Source organism: Emys orbicularis, chromosome 1 (genome assembly GCF_028017835.1).
Source record: "Emys orbicularis isolate rEmyOrb1 chromosome 1, rEmyOrb1.hap1, whole genome shotgun sequence".
Lineage (NCBI taxonomy): Eukaryota > Metazoa > Chordata > Testudines > Emydidae > Emys > Emys orbicularis.
In genome coordinates, this window is record NC_088683.1 from 199746002 (window position 1) to 199764597 (window position 18596).

Below are 18596 nucleotides of genomic sequence, written 5' to 3' on the forward strand. Positions count from 1 at the left end.
GGGTCATACGTTCCATGGGTCCTTAGGTGGCTGAGGAATCCGCTCCTTGAGTCACAGGCTAGTTAGCACACATTGCAGGTGGTGTTGGAAGACAAGGTTGGGCCGTGATTGCTGCGTGACAGTTGTCTTTCCTTTCTTACAGCAGTATTATAGCTCTCTACCTAACTAAATAAGTGAACTTGCTATGAATGTTTAAAGTAAGCGCAGCTGATTAGTAACCTTGTCTGTTTATATTGCCTCTAAGACATCTGAGCAAATTTGGACATATGGAAAAGGAAGGTTCTGCCTAATAAAAGAAGAGATCTAAACTCTGTCTTGGACCCCAATCCCGCAATCAGATCTGTGTGGGTGAATGGCTCTGCCTGCACGTATCCTATTGCAGGACTGGGGCCTTCCATTGTAAATTCCTAAGGACAGAGACACTATCTACTCCATCTTGTATATTGCTGTAAGCACAGCAGTAGTGCTTAAAAGAGAATTTTTTTTAAAGTTTTGCTGAAGATAGTTGACCTGGGAAATTCTCTGTAACGATTAGCGTGTTTCAAAATGACACCAGAAATCATTTTGTAATAAAGTCTGGTTCCATACTGCATTCCACATCATTCAATTCATGTTAAGAATGTTATCAGATGCTGGAAAACAAAGCCAAAATCCAGAACCATGTTCGTCAGACTTAATCAATTCAATTGTTTTTATTTGTTCTTTTGATCCTTTGAAGGGGAACCCCCACACACATTTCTCAACAAGATGATACCTTATACTTATCTCTAAATTACATCTTCAAAGCCAGAGTGCTGCTGTAGATTATCGGAATGGAGAAAGAAGGCACTTTTCCAATTTAAAAATGCTATTACCTGCCTACACATACAGTATCTTTCCTTGCAGATTACTAATACTATACCTCTCTGGAAGTTTTTATCTCCTCTTATATTCATCAAATTCTGAACTTTCTTAGAGAAATGAGACTGCTTCAAGTGCATTTGACGAGAGAGATAAATGATAAGCGCAAAGCACCTTGTCAGAGTGCTGTGTAACTCATCTATTCATGTGAGTGTCACTGGTTGTCACATGGCTAACTTCAGCATTGGTTAAAGGAACAAATTCACTACCGTGGTCAAGAAAAGCAATAAATAAATAAAAATGTTAAAAATGCCTCTTTACCTCTATGGATTCTCTTCCAACATTTGGAAAATGGAGTAAGTGGAAAAGCAAATGGGAAACTTCTACCTCTGCTTAAATTTGGTTAAACTTTCGACAGTGCATACTGAATTCTATCCTATATTCCTACTCATGTGAGTATTCCCATTAACTATTTATGTAAGTAAGGGCTGCAGTACTGGGCCCATAATGCTGGGGGGAGTTGTTGGCCACCAAATTACACTTTAATTTTGTTTCCTAAGTGTCTTCCTTTGCTGTCTCTTGCTTTCTTCCCCTCTACCGATCCAGATAAATAAGGGGAATTAAGAACAAAACATCTGTGTTTATCCTTGGATTGGAATAGAACTGGAAAGGCCTCTGTAGCCATCTGCTATAAGTCCAGGCTGTGGTTATTCACTTACTGTCATCATGCCATCCAGGAGGCCAGTTTCTGGTTTGGGCGGTGCCTGCAGCCGTTCCATCGACCACTTTTCAATAACTGATGTAACCTGTGGATTGTCAATGTTGAGCAGGCGAAACCCGGTCATGTTTACTCCACTGTATCTGTAGGGTTCCAGATCTAATGCAAATAGATCCTAAATCATCGTTTAAAAAACAAAAACAAAACACATTTTCAAGATGCTGTATTATTTTTAGAGCAAACTATTTGTCAGTTACAATCAAAGATGCTTGAAGCCTAAACTATACAATTTTTTGTCATTTTCAATCAAATGCTAGTATATTTTTTTCCATTGTATCTCTTCCTTCTGCACTCCTGCAAACAATAGTCACAACATTTGTGAAGAGGGTTTTTTTTGTTTTGTTTTTTACAAATCTCATACCTGGATTGTTGGAACATAAAAATCAGTTCCCCACAACAGCACTATTCTACAAGCAAGCTGCACTTCAATATCTGGTTTTGATTTATCAGTCCTGTCATAACGTTACAGCTATGACAAACCAACATGAAGAATTGGTTGGCCAACATTAAGTATACTTCTCAATCCTAGGAATGAAGATACCAGATGTGGAGAGTAATACAGTTTTACGACTTGCAAACCCCATTTTTCTCCTGCCTTACCAGCTACAGGTAACTTGCTGTCAGTGTGTCTAATGTATGTGTCAGGCCAGTGCAGAGTAACTCCATGTGCATTAGACACTTGAAGTTTGCAGGGCAGGAAAATAATGACTACTGTAAGTGACATAATTCCATGACACTTTTCAAAACTGTATGTCCTGCAATGAAAATATGAAAGGTGCTTGCTAGAGCTGGTTTGCATTTCAGAACAAAATCTTGCTGATATCAGCAGACCAGTGAAGCAACAAATGATCAGGTCATGGCTATGTACAGTCATCACCCTTAAAGTGTCAACATTTACAACATCACAGCGATTTCTTGCTCTGAGTGTAGGGGATATACAGCATTGCCCCAGATATTGTAGCATGCCAACTGTCTGGTAAGTGCTGACTTTTTAAAGTTGAATTCACTAATCTTTTACAAAGGAGGGAACCCCACATCCACTCTTAAAATGTGGTGTGTATTTTTGGGGGAGATAAGGGTGAGTTGTATGGGAAGTTTTTCAAGATCCTGTTTCAAGTTCTAAACATTCAAGGCAAGATGTCTATTTGGCATGACTTCAAGTCATGGAGTGACTTCAAGAGTGATGATGGATTTCACTTCAACATAAATGTTTATCTGATACAAAGAAATAAACAAGTTTATGCATAGGAAGTGATATGAACCCGACATTGTAGGCTGTGTGCCACTAATCTGGGTTCTCTCCTCTACCTGCGGTTTAAAATGAAAACGGATCTCAAGTTTAGATTTCAAAGAACAAATGAGTGATATATTTAATGAAAATTCAAATATTCATATCATAAAAGAAATATGAGGACTCTTCTTCTGTAAGCCTGAAACTTTCTTGTAGTTCCATATTTTTGTTTCCTTATTAAATAAAACTTTTTTAGCCATAGGTTTTATTTGTGAAACACTTGGTGTCACACAACACATACCAGCCTAATCCACTACAGCTGCTGACCTGCAGCTGAAGGACCTTGACTACCTTCTAGTTGCAGCACAGCTGACAAACTCGGAGCAGAGGGAGTGGAAAGAGAATAATGTTATAGGCCCTGATTCAGTCAAGTATGTTGGCATGTGCTTGACCCCCATTAAGTTGGACCTAAACACATGCTTAAAGTCAGGCAGGTGCTCAAGTTCTTTCCTGAGTAAGGACTGATTTGAGCATGTGCTTAAAGTCTTTGCTGAATTGTGGCTTTAACATAGACTGTGCAGAACAAGAGATGGGGCTTCATCTAGAACACAGCAACTCAACCCCAAATGGCAAAGTTTGGATTTGCTCCAAACTTGAATTTCTGGTCTCAGGCCCATTTCTATAATGGGGTAACTCAAAACCCTATACCTAACCCCCACTCCTCTGCCAAATCTGAACTTAATTATTTGGACTCATCTCTACACACTGAACTTCCTCAAATGTGATTTTGTTAATGGGCATTTAATTTTAATTATTTTTATGGAGCACAGTAAGAATTAGTGATGGGAAAGTGTTGGCCAGTTCTGCCAATTCTGATAGATTCTTCAGGACATCACCACCACAAACTACTGGCTCCTGCAGTAATAATAATACTTAGTAATTTTCTAGTGTTTTTCATCTGTAATAGTGACACTCCAAACTCAGAGGGAGATGCAAGATTTCAGCTGTCTTCACTGAAATAGGAGAACCAATGTTATTATCAAAACTCTCAGTATTTCTTACCAGTGTTGTAAAAAAGTAGTGATAGTATTCGGTCATCATTCCCATGGAAAGAATCTGTTGAAAAAGAAAGTCAAAGGGTGAAATTGACATTCTAAATAAGAAATAGCCTGAGTTGACCTTGTAGTAGGGGCTTTCAGTGATTAAGGTTATTTCACTGTCTTTTGAAGAGCACAGGATCAACTTGGAACTATAGAATGCAGTTTACATTGACTACAATGAAAACTGCACTTTTCTTAAGAAGGAACATATGTGATTTTTGATTAAAACTAAAGATTTTCATTACCTCTCCTCAAGAAAGAGAACAAAGATTGAAAAAGTTCAGGGAAGGGAAAACTGGCTAGATATTTGGGATGTGGGGGTGGTGGTAAAAGAAGTGTGCTGTTGTTTAGTCTGGAATGGAGATGCCTTGGAGGGAATGTGATTGAGGCATACCAAATGAAGGGGAGAGAATACTGATTTGACATTCCTTATAATGGGAGAAAAAGACACTCAATGAATGTGTATGCCAGTAAACTTGACAGAAGAAGAAATGATTCTTTAAATAACACATAGTCAACTTGCATTCAATTCTGCAGGAGGTCGCCAAAGCAAATAGTGCAAATAAATAAATAAATACATAAATAAAAAATGGATCTGGAGTGACTTCAAGTGCTAATACAGTCTGAAGCTATGCAAACTGAGACAGTGTTTCAGTGGTAATTAAGCTTTGTTTAAACACAAGCTGATTACCTTTGTGAGTTGAGGAAGGAATTCTTTTTCTGCCCATGTCATTAAATTGGTCTACTGGTTAGGGTGCATTAGAGGGTGATTACCTTTGTTAGATGGAAATAATGGAAAACCACATGAAAAATAAGGGACAACTCTTTATTTTAAGACTCTTTAGGGAAACCATTTCCCTTAACATATCACATGTTTTTTCTCTCAAGTGTACATTTCTACTGCCCCCAGCTCTACAATGCAATCATCATAAACTTCAATTTAATGTTTAAAATGGTACTTATTAGTTTTAATACATTTCAATACATCTTTTTTTAAATCAATTCACAAAACTCTTTACATGTACAAGTGAAATTAATTTTAATTTGAAGCTCAGCCTTAACAGAATCAATATTTAACAGGTTTCTACAATCTGTCCAAATCTGTTTGCAAAAGGAAAATATTCTTTTCACTGCTGCATTTGAGATACAAAGGCACATAATAAATTCTTCCTAGTATTTCCTTACCTGTGTTTCAAGTGCAAAAACACAGGCCTGGGGTGGAGAACCTTCTGAACATTTAATATCTTGTTTTAACAGGCAAAGTCTCAAACAAGAAGCCACATCCATGATTTTTATTTCAGGTGTGCAAATCAGTGCAATCTTAGGACAATATAAAAGGAGAACTTTTTCTTTCTTTCTTTCTTTCTTTCTTTCTTTCTTTCTTTCTTTCTTTCTTTCTTTCTTTCTTTATTTTTCTTTCGCTTTGTGATTAAGCTTTTGTTAAAAAGCCTAGGTTTCTTCAAGCTGAATTCTACACTGAAAGCAAGGTTTAACGAACAGTGATATTGTTTAGTGTTGTTCTTCAAAGGTTTGATTCAGTATTTCCTACTTATGTGGCAAATCAATTAAATAAAAGAGCCAAAGGACGTCCCATAAAATATCGGAGGGGTTCTCATCCTAGTGCATTACAGGAATGGGGGTAGGGCTACCCTTCCTTTGAGGCTTCAGGAATTGGCTGCTACTGCAGCTATGATACCAAACTAGTGCCTCTCCTATCCTGGAGAATTGGCTCATATATAATTAAAATGTTAGTATTGACCCATGTGTAATGGGATGTTCCACACTCTGAATTCTATTTCTTTTGCATTTATCTCCACATCCACCCACACAGTACAGTAAAAAAAAAATGGAGTCCTTTTGGCACCTTAGAGACTAACAAATTTATTTAATGTATTTATACCTCCTCCTGTATTTTTTACTTCATGCATCTGATGAAGTGGGCTCTACCCCACGAAAGCTTATGCCCAAATAAATGTGTTAATCTCTAAGGCCTGGTCTACACTAACCCCCCAATTCGAACTAAGGTACGCAACTTCAGCTACGTGAATAACGTAGCTGAAGTTGACGTACCTTAGTTCGAACTTACCGCGGTCCAGACGCGGCAGGCAGGCTCCCCCGTCGACTCCGCGTACTCCTCGCGCCGAGCAGGATTACCGGAGTCGACGGCGAGCACTTCTGGGTTCGATTTATTGCGTCCAGACAAGACGCGATAAATCAAACCCAGAAGTTCGATTGCCTGCCGCCGAACCAGCACGTAAGTATAGACAAGCCCTAAGGTGCCACAAGGACTCCTTGTTTTTTTTCTGATACAGACTAACACGGCTTCCACTGAAACCTGTCACAGTACAGTAAAGTGGCTCGAGTGCATTTTATTCTCTGGGATCATGTTGGGAGAACTAATTATGACATGAGAGCTAGTTTCTCATCTACATCAACGTGGTAGCACAGGCTCAAAATAAACATTATTCAGACCTGCTCTCAGCAAGGCTAACATAAGTGTTATAAATAGTATCTTTAGAATATTTATAACAAATGTTTGTATAGCTGTTTGGCATACCAGGGCTAATAACATTCTTTAACATGCCCAAATTCTCTTGTGTAGACAAGGCCTCTATATACCAATTGTCTGCTAGCGCAATACCTTGGTACAAATAGAAAAGAACCCATACTCTTAAAATTGCTGGTAAATAATCAGTGTGCATCCAAGATGGCTGATCCACTTCCAACTGCTAAAAATGAGCCAGAAGTTAAGTATTTTATTTAATCACTTCATTGAATTTATATTTCAGGAGATTTTTTTTAAAATTTCTTATGCTAATTTATTGCTTGTGAAAGGAGGCAAATTGACAGTCCTGGAGTTTGATGTCCTTTATATATCATATTTGTGTATGACAGCAAAAATGCAAACTTTGCCATGACATCCTGCCAATGTGACCCAGTCTGACTCAGTTCTGGACCTGAGGTAGTTTCCTCTCTATGCCAATTCAGTCCCTGGTGCTATATTCCTTTATAAATCCTCTAATTCATTTGGTCCCCCACAAAAAAGTCCACAATCAATTAATTTTATTAAGTCAATATAAAAGCAAGAACATTTACATTTTCAAAATTTACATATATAAATATTTACATTAAAATAGTTTATTATGTATGGTTTCAATTTAGCCTTGAGAGAGAAAAGCAAACATGAGGCTTTGATGAACACAGCATTCCCATTCCAGTGTCTAAAAGCAGAAGCGTGAGATGCAATCTGCATAAGACACTTAGGTCCATAAGATACTAAGACATTTAGGCCCAGATCCACGAAAGGACTTAGGCATTTAAATAAGAAGTTAGTTTAAAATGTAGGTGCCACTGAGATCCTCAAAACGCTGGCTTGGTTGCCACCTAATTCCGTATACACCTAAAATCCTTTGGTGCCTAAATTTCCCCCCAGGCACCTAAGTTTCTGTCACGGTGCGTGTGCACAATGCCTCACTCTAGGTGCCCAGATACCTGAGTCCCAGAAGGATCCTCAAACCAGGTGAGATAGATGCTGCCCTGTGTCTCTCAACTGTGGGGCCCAATTTGGTAGGCATGCTCTGAGCACTCCTACTGGATTAGGATGCACACCAGGCCGGTGATAGTGCCACCGCCTCCTTTATAACTTTTAGCCCAGTAGTAGTCACTCATATGGGAGACCTTGATTCAGTTCCCTTCTCTGCCTGGTCGGGAGAAAGGATTTGAACAGGAGGTCTTCCACCTCTCAGAGTGCTCTAACTGCTGACATACGGGATGCTTTGATGTGGGGCTCCCTCACTCTCTTACTGGAGCTGTTCTGCTTTGTATAAATAAATAGTCATTGGAGCAGGGGGAATGGACCCTGGGCCTCCCATCTGAGTGCCCAATCACCAGACAACAGACTCACTCACTCTCTGGCACAATTGCTATTTAAGCATTTATACAAAGTGAAACAGCTTGAATCGGAAAGACTGACAGGCACCCACATCTGAATATCCCATTGCTCGGTGGATAGAGCACTCTCCTGAAAGGTGGGAGACGCCTTCACATTCTTTCTTCCCATCAGACAGAAGGGGGAAATAAATCCATGTCTCCCAGATTGGGGGTGAGTGCTCTAACTATTGGGCTAAAACTTATAAGATGAGAGATGGTACCACTGCCGCCGCCTCTGGCATTTCTTGCAAAAAAAATAAATAAATAACTTAGATGCCTAGCTCCAGGAGAGGGCTCATGGCTGGATCTCAAGCAGAAGTAGACACCTCCCTCTAGCCTGCACTTATGCAGCAAATTCCCTGAGAGGGGTGGGGCTTAGAACAGACCTCTGATTGGCATCTGCTATTGGGCAGCTTAAACGGGGGGCCATCTAGCGTACTAGCTTTTGTGGATGCCATTCTTAGGCACATATTTCTCTCCATACAATGTATAGGTAGCCTGGACTCAGGCTTTGTGGATTCCAGTGATTTTTCTAGGCACCTAAAAGTTAGGTAGTGTGATGCTGAGCATTACAACACCTAAATCTCTTTGTGAATCCAGACTTTAGAGGCAGAATGGAGAGAACAACCTAGTGAACATATCATCTCCTGGTTCACTGAGTAGGAAAATGCTACACTACACAAACCCTTAAAGTACAGTTCCATTCTGAAAAGTGGATCATCAGATTTTCTCCCTGTGTGTGTTCAGAATGATATTTGTGGACTAGCGTGACAAAAATAAGTTTTTATTGCTTTTTAGTCCATTTAGCCCTACAGAATCAAAACAACGAAGATGAGCAAGGTAGAATCTGTTCCTTGTTCATAAACAGTTCTGTTGATGCACAAGTTCTAGTCAGTTACACATGTGCAAACCCATTGACAGCAATAGTTTTCCCACAGATGTCACTAAGGGCTTAATTTGGCTTACAGATATTTATTCCTGGTGATTATACACAAGAAGAAAAGAAACAAGTTTGACTTTCAAGATCCCAAGTTGACACTGGAGCTAGAACAAGCATCATTTTACTTGTAAATTGATTCACGTTTGAGTCATTGAGATAGAAGGAACATGGAACTCTAGAATGCCTTGTTAATGAAATCACTTTCCATAGTAGCACTGCACTTCATAGAAATATTAAATCCCATGTAATTTAACTTGAACACCATTGGCAGTATATACAAATACCTACTAACTATAATGATTTCAAAAGTCAGTCTACAATGCTGCCTTGGACAACAAAGAGTAAATAAGTATTGAGATGGAAAAAGTGAGCTCCAAGAGGAATTTTTATCGACCAAAGTCTGCACCCCAATCAAATAAATCCACTGAAGTCAATGGAAAGACTCCCACTGAAGTCAATAGGCTTAGAATCAGGTCTATAACGAAGGATATTAGGTGGACTACGCACAAACAAAGAACTGCAGTCAAGAAATGAAAAAATAAAGCTTAATCAATGTAATGCTTTTTGAATTTAAAAAAAATAATGGCATTGCTTTTCAAAGTGAGAGAGTAAGTATTCATAAATAGCTGAAGTGCGAATTACAGAATGTCAATTCGCAGTGTAACATGCTATACTTTCCTAATAATGAATGTGATTTTACTCTTGTTCTCAGGGGCGGCTCCAGGCACCAGCGCACCAAGCGCGTGCCTGGGGCGGCAAGCCGCGGGGGGCGGCCTGCCGGTTGCCATGAGGGCAGCAGTCAGGCTGCCTTTGGCGGCATGCCTGCGGGAGGTCTGCCGGTCCCGCGGCTTCGGGGGTAATTCGGCGGCGGGACACTGAAGGCCTGGGACCAGCGGACCTCCCGCAGACATGCCGCTGAATCCGCGTGACCACCGGACCGCCCGCAGGCATGCCGCCGAAGGCTGCCTGACTGCCGTGCTCGGGATGGCAAAATACATAGAGCCGCCCCTGCTTGTTCTATTCAGATTTGGGCCCTGTTGCTGCAATGAGCTCTACGCAGTCCGACCCCTCTGCTCACATGGTACTCCCTAGGGTCTAAATCTTACGCAGTAATAATCATCAGCCCTTGTAGTCATTAAAAATGATAAAACTTGGCAGTTCTATAGCACTTACATACTATAGTGATGTGTTATATAAAAAAAAACCCACCCTGAAATAGACCGCTAAATAGGATGTTTTTCATCCACAATCTCAAAGCACTTTACAAAGTGAGTAAGCATTATTATCTCCATTTTATGGTTAAATTGGTTCCCAAATGAACTTCCCAATAAAGGAGAGTGTACTATAATTACTTTTTGGTACCCTTTTTCAACAGTTGTATAGTAATCTTTGTTTGCAAGTACTTGGTTTCTATAATTACTACTACATTTTATTATTAAAGTGCATGTAGTCCTTGTGAATGGAGACAATTTATTTCAGTCTTTATTTTCGGGACATATACAATCCAGCAAGCAGTCACTAAAGTTTTCTTACACCATCGCAGCTACATACTTCCCCTCTGAGCTAGAGGGACCACTTTTGAGGCAAGAGAGCAGTACAGCCTTTATGTCAATTCAGTCCTGAATTTCTCCGCAGAGATGGACAACTATTCATAATTATTTCGACTATAAGGTCTTTGGGGCGGGGGACCATCTTTTTGTTCTGTGTTTGTACAAAACCTATCACAATGGGTCCTGGTCCCACTGGGACTCCTACCTATTACTAATAATATGGTACCACCCAAAGGCCCCAGTCACATTTGGATCCCTTTGTACTAGATCCAATATTTACAGATAGGTAGATCCTTGCCCCAAAGAGAAAGACAGAGCAAGTGACCATACCAAACAAGAGGAAAGACAGAGTTAATGGGAACCATGAGTGTTATTGTGAGGGGTTAATATCTAGACATCTGCCCACAAGAAACTAGACTGAGACTGCTAATTTATTTCATGTCCATCTCTGACCAACTATGCAATGAGTGATGAATTTGAACAAATACAGATGAAAGACTCTGCACCCTCCTTGCTAATCCCCTGAGTCATCCAGTCCTGTATAAACCTATTTTTTAGGTAAAACCCTTCTTAAGAGAAGGATCACTGGCCAGATATGAGAGATTATATGTTGAATTTGCCAAGATTATTCTGTTGACCTTTGATGGCAGTACTTAAAATGTTAAATTAGTATGGTCTTCAGCTGGAAAACAGCTTTATGAGCAATAGGTAAATGTATCCATGAGGAATAGATGAGGCTTTTCTGAGTTGTAGTTGCAATTGCCAGTAACATTAAACTGACAGAGTTTTGCAGAATCAAAAGGACAACAAATTAATCCACTAATTTTAATGGATTCCCATTAAGCTACATTCTTATATCCCGGCTACATTTAGTGCACGGTTTCTTTAGACAATGTCAAAGGAGGCTCTTATGAATGCACTGAGGTGCTGCTTAAGACTTTTATAATTGAGTGGGTGCCATAGGTGACCAGTTTTTCCAGAGGTGTGGTTTTTTTTTAAACTACAGTACTTTTAATTTCTGTTGCTGGGGACTGGATGGCTTTAGAATTTGTAATGAAATAAAGATCCTTTCACTTCTAAATCACCACCCAGCCCCGATCAGTGGTGAATGAAATTGTTGTTACATATCTGGTGTCTATTTGATAGCGCACCTGAAATTAGTTTGGTCTTCTCTGTGTAGTTCCCAGACGACACATTTGTCCATCCCCAAAATCTCAACCACAACTGGCACTATTCAGTACCCTGTCTTGTAATCTCAGCAAAGTGTCCAATGATTTTGAGGGCCAAATCCAAAGACAATTGAAACCAATGGAAGGATTATCTTTGAATTCAACAGGTTTTGTTTCAGGCCACGAATGTGCATGAAGACTGAACTCTCCTATCATTCATAAAGATAGTCCTTTCAAGTCAGGTTATAGGCCCTCTTGGCCTGATTCATCAGCAGCTTGCACCTTTTGTAGTTATTTAAATCAGTGCAAAGTGAGGGTAAATTGCTACCAAATCTGAACTGCAACATTTCACGCCCGCTTTGCACTATTGTAAAATAACTACACAAGGCACAGGGCAATGGCAAATCAACCTTACAGTCAAGTTTTATGGGGAAGCCTGTGCCATTAATCAGGCACTACCTGCTAATCAGGAAGCTTTCATTATGATTAATTTGCTTATTTATTCTAAAAAATCCCCTCTTTCTAGCAGTTTCATATAGTACTTTACTTATTAAAGGACAAAATGAAATGTCAGGAAATTTCAAAAACTTCTTGTGACATTTCTCTAAAAGAACGCTATAAAAATAAGCCTAAAAATTTCCCTACATTGCTGTGATATGTAAAGCACAGGGATGAAAACGTGGGCCCACTGAAATCACCCAAGTACTTTAAGCAATCCACGTGTAAGTTTGCACTACTGCAAACGTAGCTCTTGAAATGTGTTGTGAGCCTTGTTAAATTTCAATAGACAAAATATGTTTAGTAACTGGGTATACAGTGGATCAACACAGTGACTTCTCACCTCTGCACACCTCCTTGGGCCTTATTACTGAAAACAAACATGGTGGTTTCATTGTACCACAGCTCCTAACAGACATTTGACCACCTTACAAAAGCACCTTATAATTTAGTACTGTCAGCAATCTCTGCACAAGATGGGGAAGGGGGAGGGGGGGGCGAGAGACTTTAACTACCCAGACATTTCTGGGGAAACTAATATGGCAAAACACAAAATTTCCAATGAATTCTTGGAATATATTGGGGACAACTTGTGGTCCAGAAAGTGGAGGAAGTAACAAGGGAGAGAGCCATTTTAGATTTGACTCTGACCACCAGGGAGGAAATGGTAGAGAAATTGAATTTGGAAGGCAATTTGGGTGAAGGTGATCATGATGATTTCATTATTTTAAGGAAAGGAAGGAATGAGAGCAGCAGAATAAGTACAATGGACTTCAAAAAAGCAGACTTTAACAAACTCAGAGAACTGGTATGTAAGGTCCCATGGGAAGAAAAATCTAAGGGAAAAAGGAGCTCAGGAGAGCTGGCAGTTTCTCAAGGAGACAATATTTAAGGCACAACTTCAAACTATCCTGATGTGAAGAAAGCATAGGAAGAGGCCAATATGGCTCCATCTGCAGCTCTTTAATGATCTCAAAATCAAAAAGGAATTCTACAAAAAGGGGAAACGGATAAATTGCTAAGGAGGAGTAGAAAAGAATAGCACAAATGTGGGAATAAAATCAGAAAGGCCAAGGCGCAAAACAAGTTACACCTAACAAGGGAAGGAGAGCTAATAACTGATGGCATCAAGAAGGCTGATGTGTTTAATGCCTATTTTCCTTCAGTCTTCACTAAAAAGTTTAATGGTGACCAGATATATCACACAATTAATATTAAAAGCAAGAGGGAAGGAATGCAAGCCAAAATAAGGAAAGAACAAGTTGAAGAATATTTAGATCAGTTAGATATATTCAAGTCAGCAGGGCTTGATTAAATTCATGCTAGGGTACTTAAATAACTAGCTGAAGAAATCTCAGAACCACAGTTATCTTTGAGAACTTCTGGAGGATGGATGAGGTCCCCAGAAGACTGGAGAAGGGCAAACATAGAACCTATCTTTAAAAAAGGGGGAACAAAGAAGACTGGAGACATACAGACCAGTCAGCGGTATGTTTAGTCTTGAGAAAAGAAGACTGAGGGAGGACCTGATAACAGTTTTCAAATATGTTAAGGGCTGTTACAAAAAAGAACCATGATGAACTGTTCTCCATGTTCACTGAAGGTAGGACAAGGAGCAATGGGTTTAATCTGCAGCAAGGGAGATTTAGGTTAGATATTAGAAAGTTATTTTTTTAACTATGAGGGTAATTAAGCTCTGGAACAGGCTTCCAAGGGAGGTTGTGGAATCCCCATCACTGGAGGTTTTTAAAAACAGGTTGGGCAAATGCCTGCCAGGGATGGTCTAGTTTTATTTGGTCCTGCGTCAGCATAGGGGGCTGGACATGATGACTTCTCAAGGTCCCTTCCAACTCTACATTTCTATGATAGGGGTATGGTAAGTTAGGAATAAAATACATTGACAGAGCATTGTCAATGCTTGCTTACATATTGCTTATTCATTGTCAGTGCTATTATTCAATGTCATGAGCATTAAGTTACTCATTAATCAAATAATTAGATGTATTATCACCACTCTATTTCCCCAGGTTATAAAAATAAGCCTTATTAAATACATCTCACCCACATCCCCTCAATGCTAAATGTTCTTACGATAATATAGAATGAGAGAACCATACTGTGTAAATCCAGAGTACAGTAACTCCACCGACTTAAATCAAGCTACTTTAGATTTACACTGGTGGATTTGAGTAACTTGACTGCAATCCATGGAGTTTACCCTTCTCTGAATATGCACTTAGCTATAATTGAGTGTAGAATTTGGCTCCAAATGTACATCCGTTTAGAGATAATGCTATATTCTATAAAATACTTCAATTAGAAAATAACTCTTGTATCCAATTATTCCACTTTGTGCCATCATACACATTGCTAAAACTTTGAACAAATAACTGTCCTCTTACGTAAGTGACCCAAGTGTCACTATAACGCGCTGACCAGTGTGTGGTACATGTTTCCCTGTGTGCTTGATCCACAGAGGATGAATGTTGTACAGCCACCAGTTACAGTGCCTAGCTCTTTAACCCAAGTTGTGGAGGCTAATGCTCTTAGTTCTGGAAGTCCCTGCTTCAGTCTCATGAGTGTCAGCAAAGATGGTAGTTGACACAACATAAAGGATTTTTTCAAATTACGTATGTAAGGCCTCATATCTCAAATTATAATTTAGCCTCTAAGGATCTGCCCAATCTCTCCCTGACTCTGAGTCTGCTGGATGTAGAGACTCCTCAATGCACCCAGCAGGCACAGCCACAGAAGGTGCTCACTTTTCCAGTGGGGTACTATTCACATAGATACAGCCATCTAATGCTGTCTTATATTGCTTCCTAAACCTGCTCCATTCAAATGATATATGGCATTAAGGTACTTGTGTAAGACATGGTGAGATGCACTGAGCATGCTCAGTGTTTTGGCTGATGGCTTAAAATCAGGGATAGGATTTTGCCCAGCTGACTGATCTAATTTAGCTAGAGGAAACATTTTAAAGGAGCCATGTGACCACAAAAGGAAGTCTTCCTGGTTGACTGTCTCTTTAAGTTTAGTAAGAGAGAAGGGGATCATGGATCTGAACATCTCTTCCCCTTGCTTCCAAGCCCAGATAGTGATCTAGAAGAAAAGAGCCACACTTAATCATGGGAATTCCCCCAATAGGAGTGGGAGTAGCGCCAAAGCTACTTAAGTTGTGCCATTGTGCCATTGTGCGTGGGGCGAGGGATGTGCTGGCGCTGCTTCCCGCAGCCCCCATTGGCCTGGAGCGGCGAACCACGGCCAGTGGGAGCCGAACCTGCGGACGCGGCCCCCATCGGCCGAACCTGTGGACGAGACAAGTAAACAAACCGGGCCGGCCCGCCAGGGGCTTTCCCTGGCAGGCCACGTGTCAAAAGTTGCTGATCCCTGGTGTAGACAATTCCTACAGCAAAAGAAAGGGGGGTTTCTGCCAATGTTGTTGTTCCACCTCTCAGAGAGGCTGTAACTAGGTTAGCAGAAAAATTCTTTCATCGACCTACTTGAGTCTACACTGAGGTTTAGGTCAACCTAATTCTGGTGCTCAGGTCGCAAAATTGTTCACAACCCTGAGGGACATAGCTAGGTCAGTCTAATTTTTAAGTGTATACCAGGTCTTAGACAAGTGGGACCAGGCTTCCACCTACCAACCAGTGACTGGGGGATGAGTACTGAAATGGTAGAGTTTTTAATCTTAAAAATAATTAAAAGGTCTGAGTTCCATTCCCCTTCTCTCCCAACCTCCCTTCCTACTAGAGCCATACTAGGGATGGGGATTAAAGTAATGCCTGCAGGCTCTTCCCCCCCCCCCCCCCCAAGAAGATGTGTGCTAGGATAGTGAGCAGCATTAAGGAGAAGCTGCGGAGCTCATTTTATATGATCTCCCATGCTGCTAAGCACAGAGCAGGATTTTGTCCTTGCACCATGCAACAACCAGGCTTCTGAGTTGGCTGATGGGCTGTGAAGCTGCCATACTATATGTGGCTTACTGGGTCCTGTGCAATCATGAAGTCTGGATAAATTGCGAGCTGGTTAAAGCCCCTAATACTTAGAGATACTTTAGCCAAGGAAGGTTCTTTAAAATGGCATATACTACTTATTTTAATGAAATATCTTTTCATATTTATCATAGTAGTTAGAGTGCTTACTACTGTGGCACACAGTTTTAGCTCTTCTATAAGAACTGAATTAGTTATTTTGCTGCTATGACCACCACGTAGCTGAAGTGACTATAGAAAACTTCATAAAACATTTTCTGGGTATCCAAAATCTTATTAAAAATACAAGCACATTCCATAAACAATGTAATAACAAAAAAGTGTGGGAAAAGAGATAATTTAAAATGAATAGCTACAAAATTAGTCAGAATTTGTCTAGCAGTAAAAGCTACATAATTATGCTTAAGTCAAAAGAGTAAATTGCAAATTAATGTTAAAGACTTAACCTTAGCAGGTAAGCAATGACACATAAAAAGAGGCTGTTATACCAGATATATCTAACCTCTTGTATATCTCAGGACACAGAGCTTCCCCAAAATTATTCCTGCTATATTTAACTTTAGAAGAGTTGGCCAGTAAGTAGAGTTGGTCAAAAAATAAAATTCTGAAAAAATTCAAAATTTGTAAGTTGTTTCCATTTCTCTGGGTTCAAAATTAAACCCAATTTTTATATTTTAAACACATTTTCTCAAATTTTGACATTATTTTAGTAAGTGAAAATTTTTATAACCATTTCAATAACACACACACACACACACACACACACACACACGTAGGTCTGTATTTTTGCTTTATAAAAACTTTATGTACAAGCTCTTTCATTATATTGGTCAGTGGGTGTAAACACGGGCTTTAAACGTATATTGTAGCATACTGGGGAGGAGGTGAAGGGGCTGAGTGTCTAGTCAAGTAGCTCTTTGTCCACCCAATATTTGGGTCAAAATTCATCCGCTGCATTGCAGTAGCAGAGCCTTGGTTTGTACATAGATGAATTTAATGTTACATGTTATGATGATGATGATGATGATGTTGTTTTTAAATATTGTTTGAAAGACTGGTGATTCATAATTCATGTGCCCCCTGTAGCTCATTACCCTTTTAACAACACCCTACCTCCACCTCTCCATCATCCATCCACAAATATCCATGCCTCTTCCAGTATGAGCTACCAAGTCTCAACTGTCTTATTGTAAGGATAATAAAAAGCTAAAGAATTGTAGATATTGGGATTACTTCCATAGTGAGTTAAGTGATTTTTGGCTTTGGTTTCTGCTCTTATGGGAAATCCTATATGCCTTAAATGAGATTTATATATTTCCTATCAAATTCTATGGCACGGTTTAAACGTCTCTAGAGGGAAGATATTGTTCTCTATTAAGTTTTATAGGTTTTCAGAATAATTTCTGTAGAACTTGTTTAATTTATTCATTTCATCCCTATAAAGTTATATAGGACTTTCCAATAAGGCTACTGAGAATATCAAATGCCATGCTTTAGGTACAGATCTACCCTGCAGCATGAGTTAACAACCTGGATATAGATCCCCATCTCTGCTTCAACTGCCTTTTGATGGAAGTCTCAGTGTCTTGCTGCTGCTTCTTTCATCTGCATTTCATAACAAGACTGTCTCATAACCACCATTCATTCTTTCTTCTTCTACAAAAGCTTCAAAATCCACTTCTTATTTTGTCATCACAGTCAAAACTTTGGTTCACACCATGGTTATCTCTCCTTTGACTACAGTAGCCACATCCTCTCTGACCTCTGATCGTTTCCCTCTCCAATCCATTCAACATGCTGTGCTGCTTCCTTCCTCACAGCTCTGACCCAAGGCAGAGCCCTACTCAGTTCCCTGTTTCTTTCCACAGTCCACTTCATGCTCTTTGCCTTCACTTTCAATTCTTTGCAGAGCATCTTTCCTATCACTTGTCTCCTCCCTGCACTCTATGCCACTTTAGCCCACCGTAGTGCACCCTTTGGCTCCTCTTGTTTTTTTGACTCAGTGGTTATTTTTTCATAAACAATTTACTATGCTTGAAGTACTCCCCACCTCCACCAGTGAGCCAGGTAACCTTAGTCACTTCCTTCATGTCCCTTGGGACTGACTTCATTTGCTTAGCCTTCCACTGCAAAGCTCATTCCTTTGCCATGTGTTCCTGCTCTTCAGAATTACCAACCTATGTGCCAAAAAATAAATCAAATTGCATCACTTCCTGGGGCTCCCCTTCGGGTTCTCAGCTTCATTATGTCTGATGTAAGCCCCCAACCTGTAAGCCAATGTACATGGCCTGTGTGGTGCCTCACTGAAGTCACAGTGTGTCTGCATGGGCACAGGGGTCTGCCCGAGCTAATCAGTTTGCAGGATTGGGGTCTTAGGCCCCTATCCCACAAAGATTTACACACCTACTTAACTTTATGCACTGAGTAGTCCCTATGAAGTAAACTCACTACATAAATTTAAGCAGGTGCATATATCTTTGAGGCAATGGGGCTTTAGATTGCAATCTCCTTGGGACAGGAATCTTTAGTGTTTATTCCTGTTTGTATCTGTGGTGCTGTAGA

At 40.0% G+C, this 18596-nt stretch overlaps 1 protein-coding gene across 1 annotated transcript in view; it reads right to left on the reverse strand.

Moving 5' to 3' along the window:
• GRIK1 (glutamate ionotropic receptor kainate type subunit 1) overlaps positions 1–18596 on the reverse strand; it is a 228129-nt gene that overhangs the window by 87104 nt on the left and 122429 nt on the right. Inside the window, exons 5-6 of the mRNA XM_065423354.1 lie at positions 3912–3965; positions 1560–1733 (exon numbers count right to left, since the gene is read on the reverse strand). Of these exons, the coding sequence (XP_065279426.1) occupies positions 1560–1733; positions 3912–3965 (228 nt within the window). The remainder of the gene's footprint in view (positions 1–1559; positions 1734–3911; positions 3966–18596) is intronic.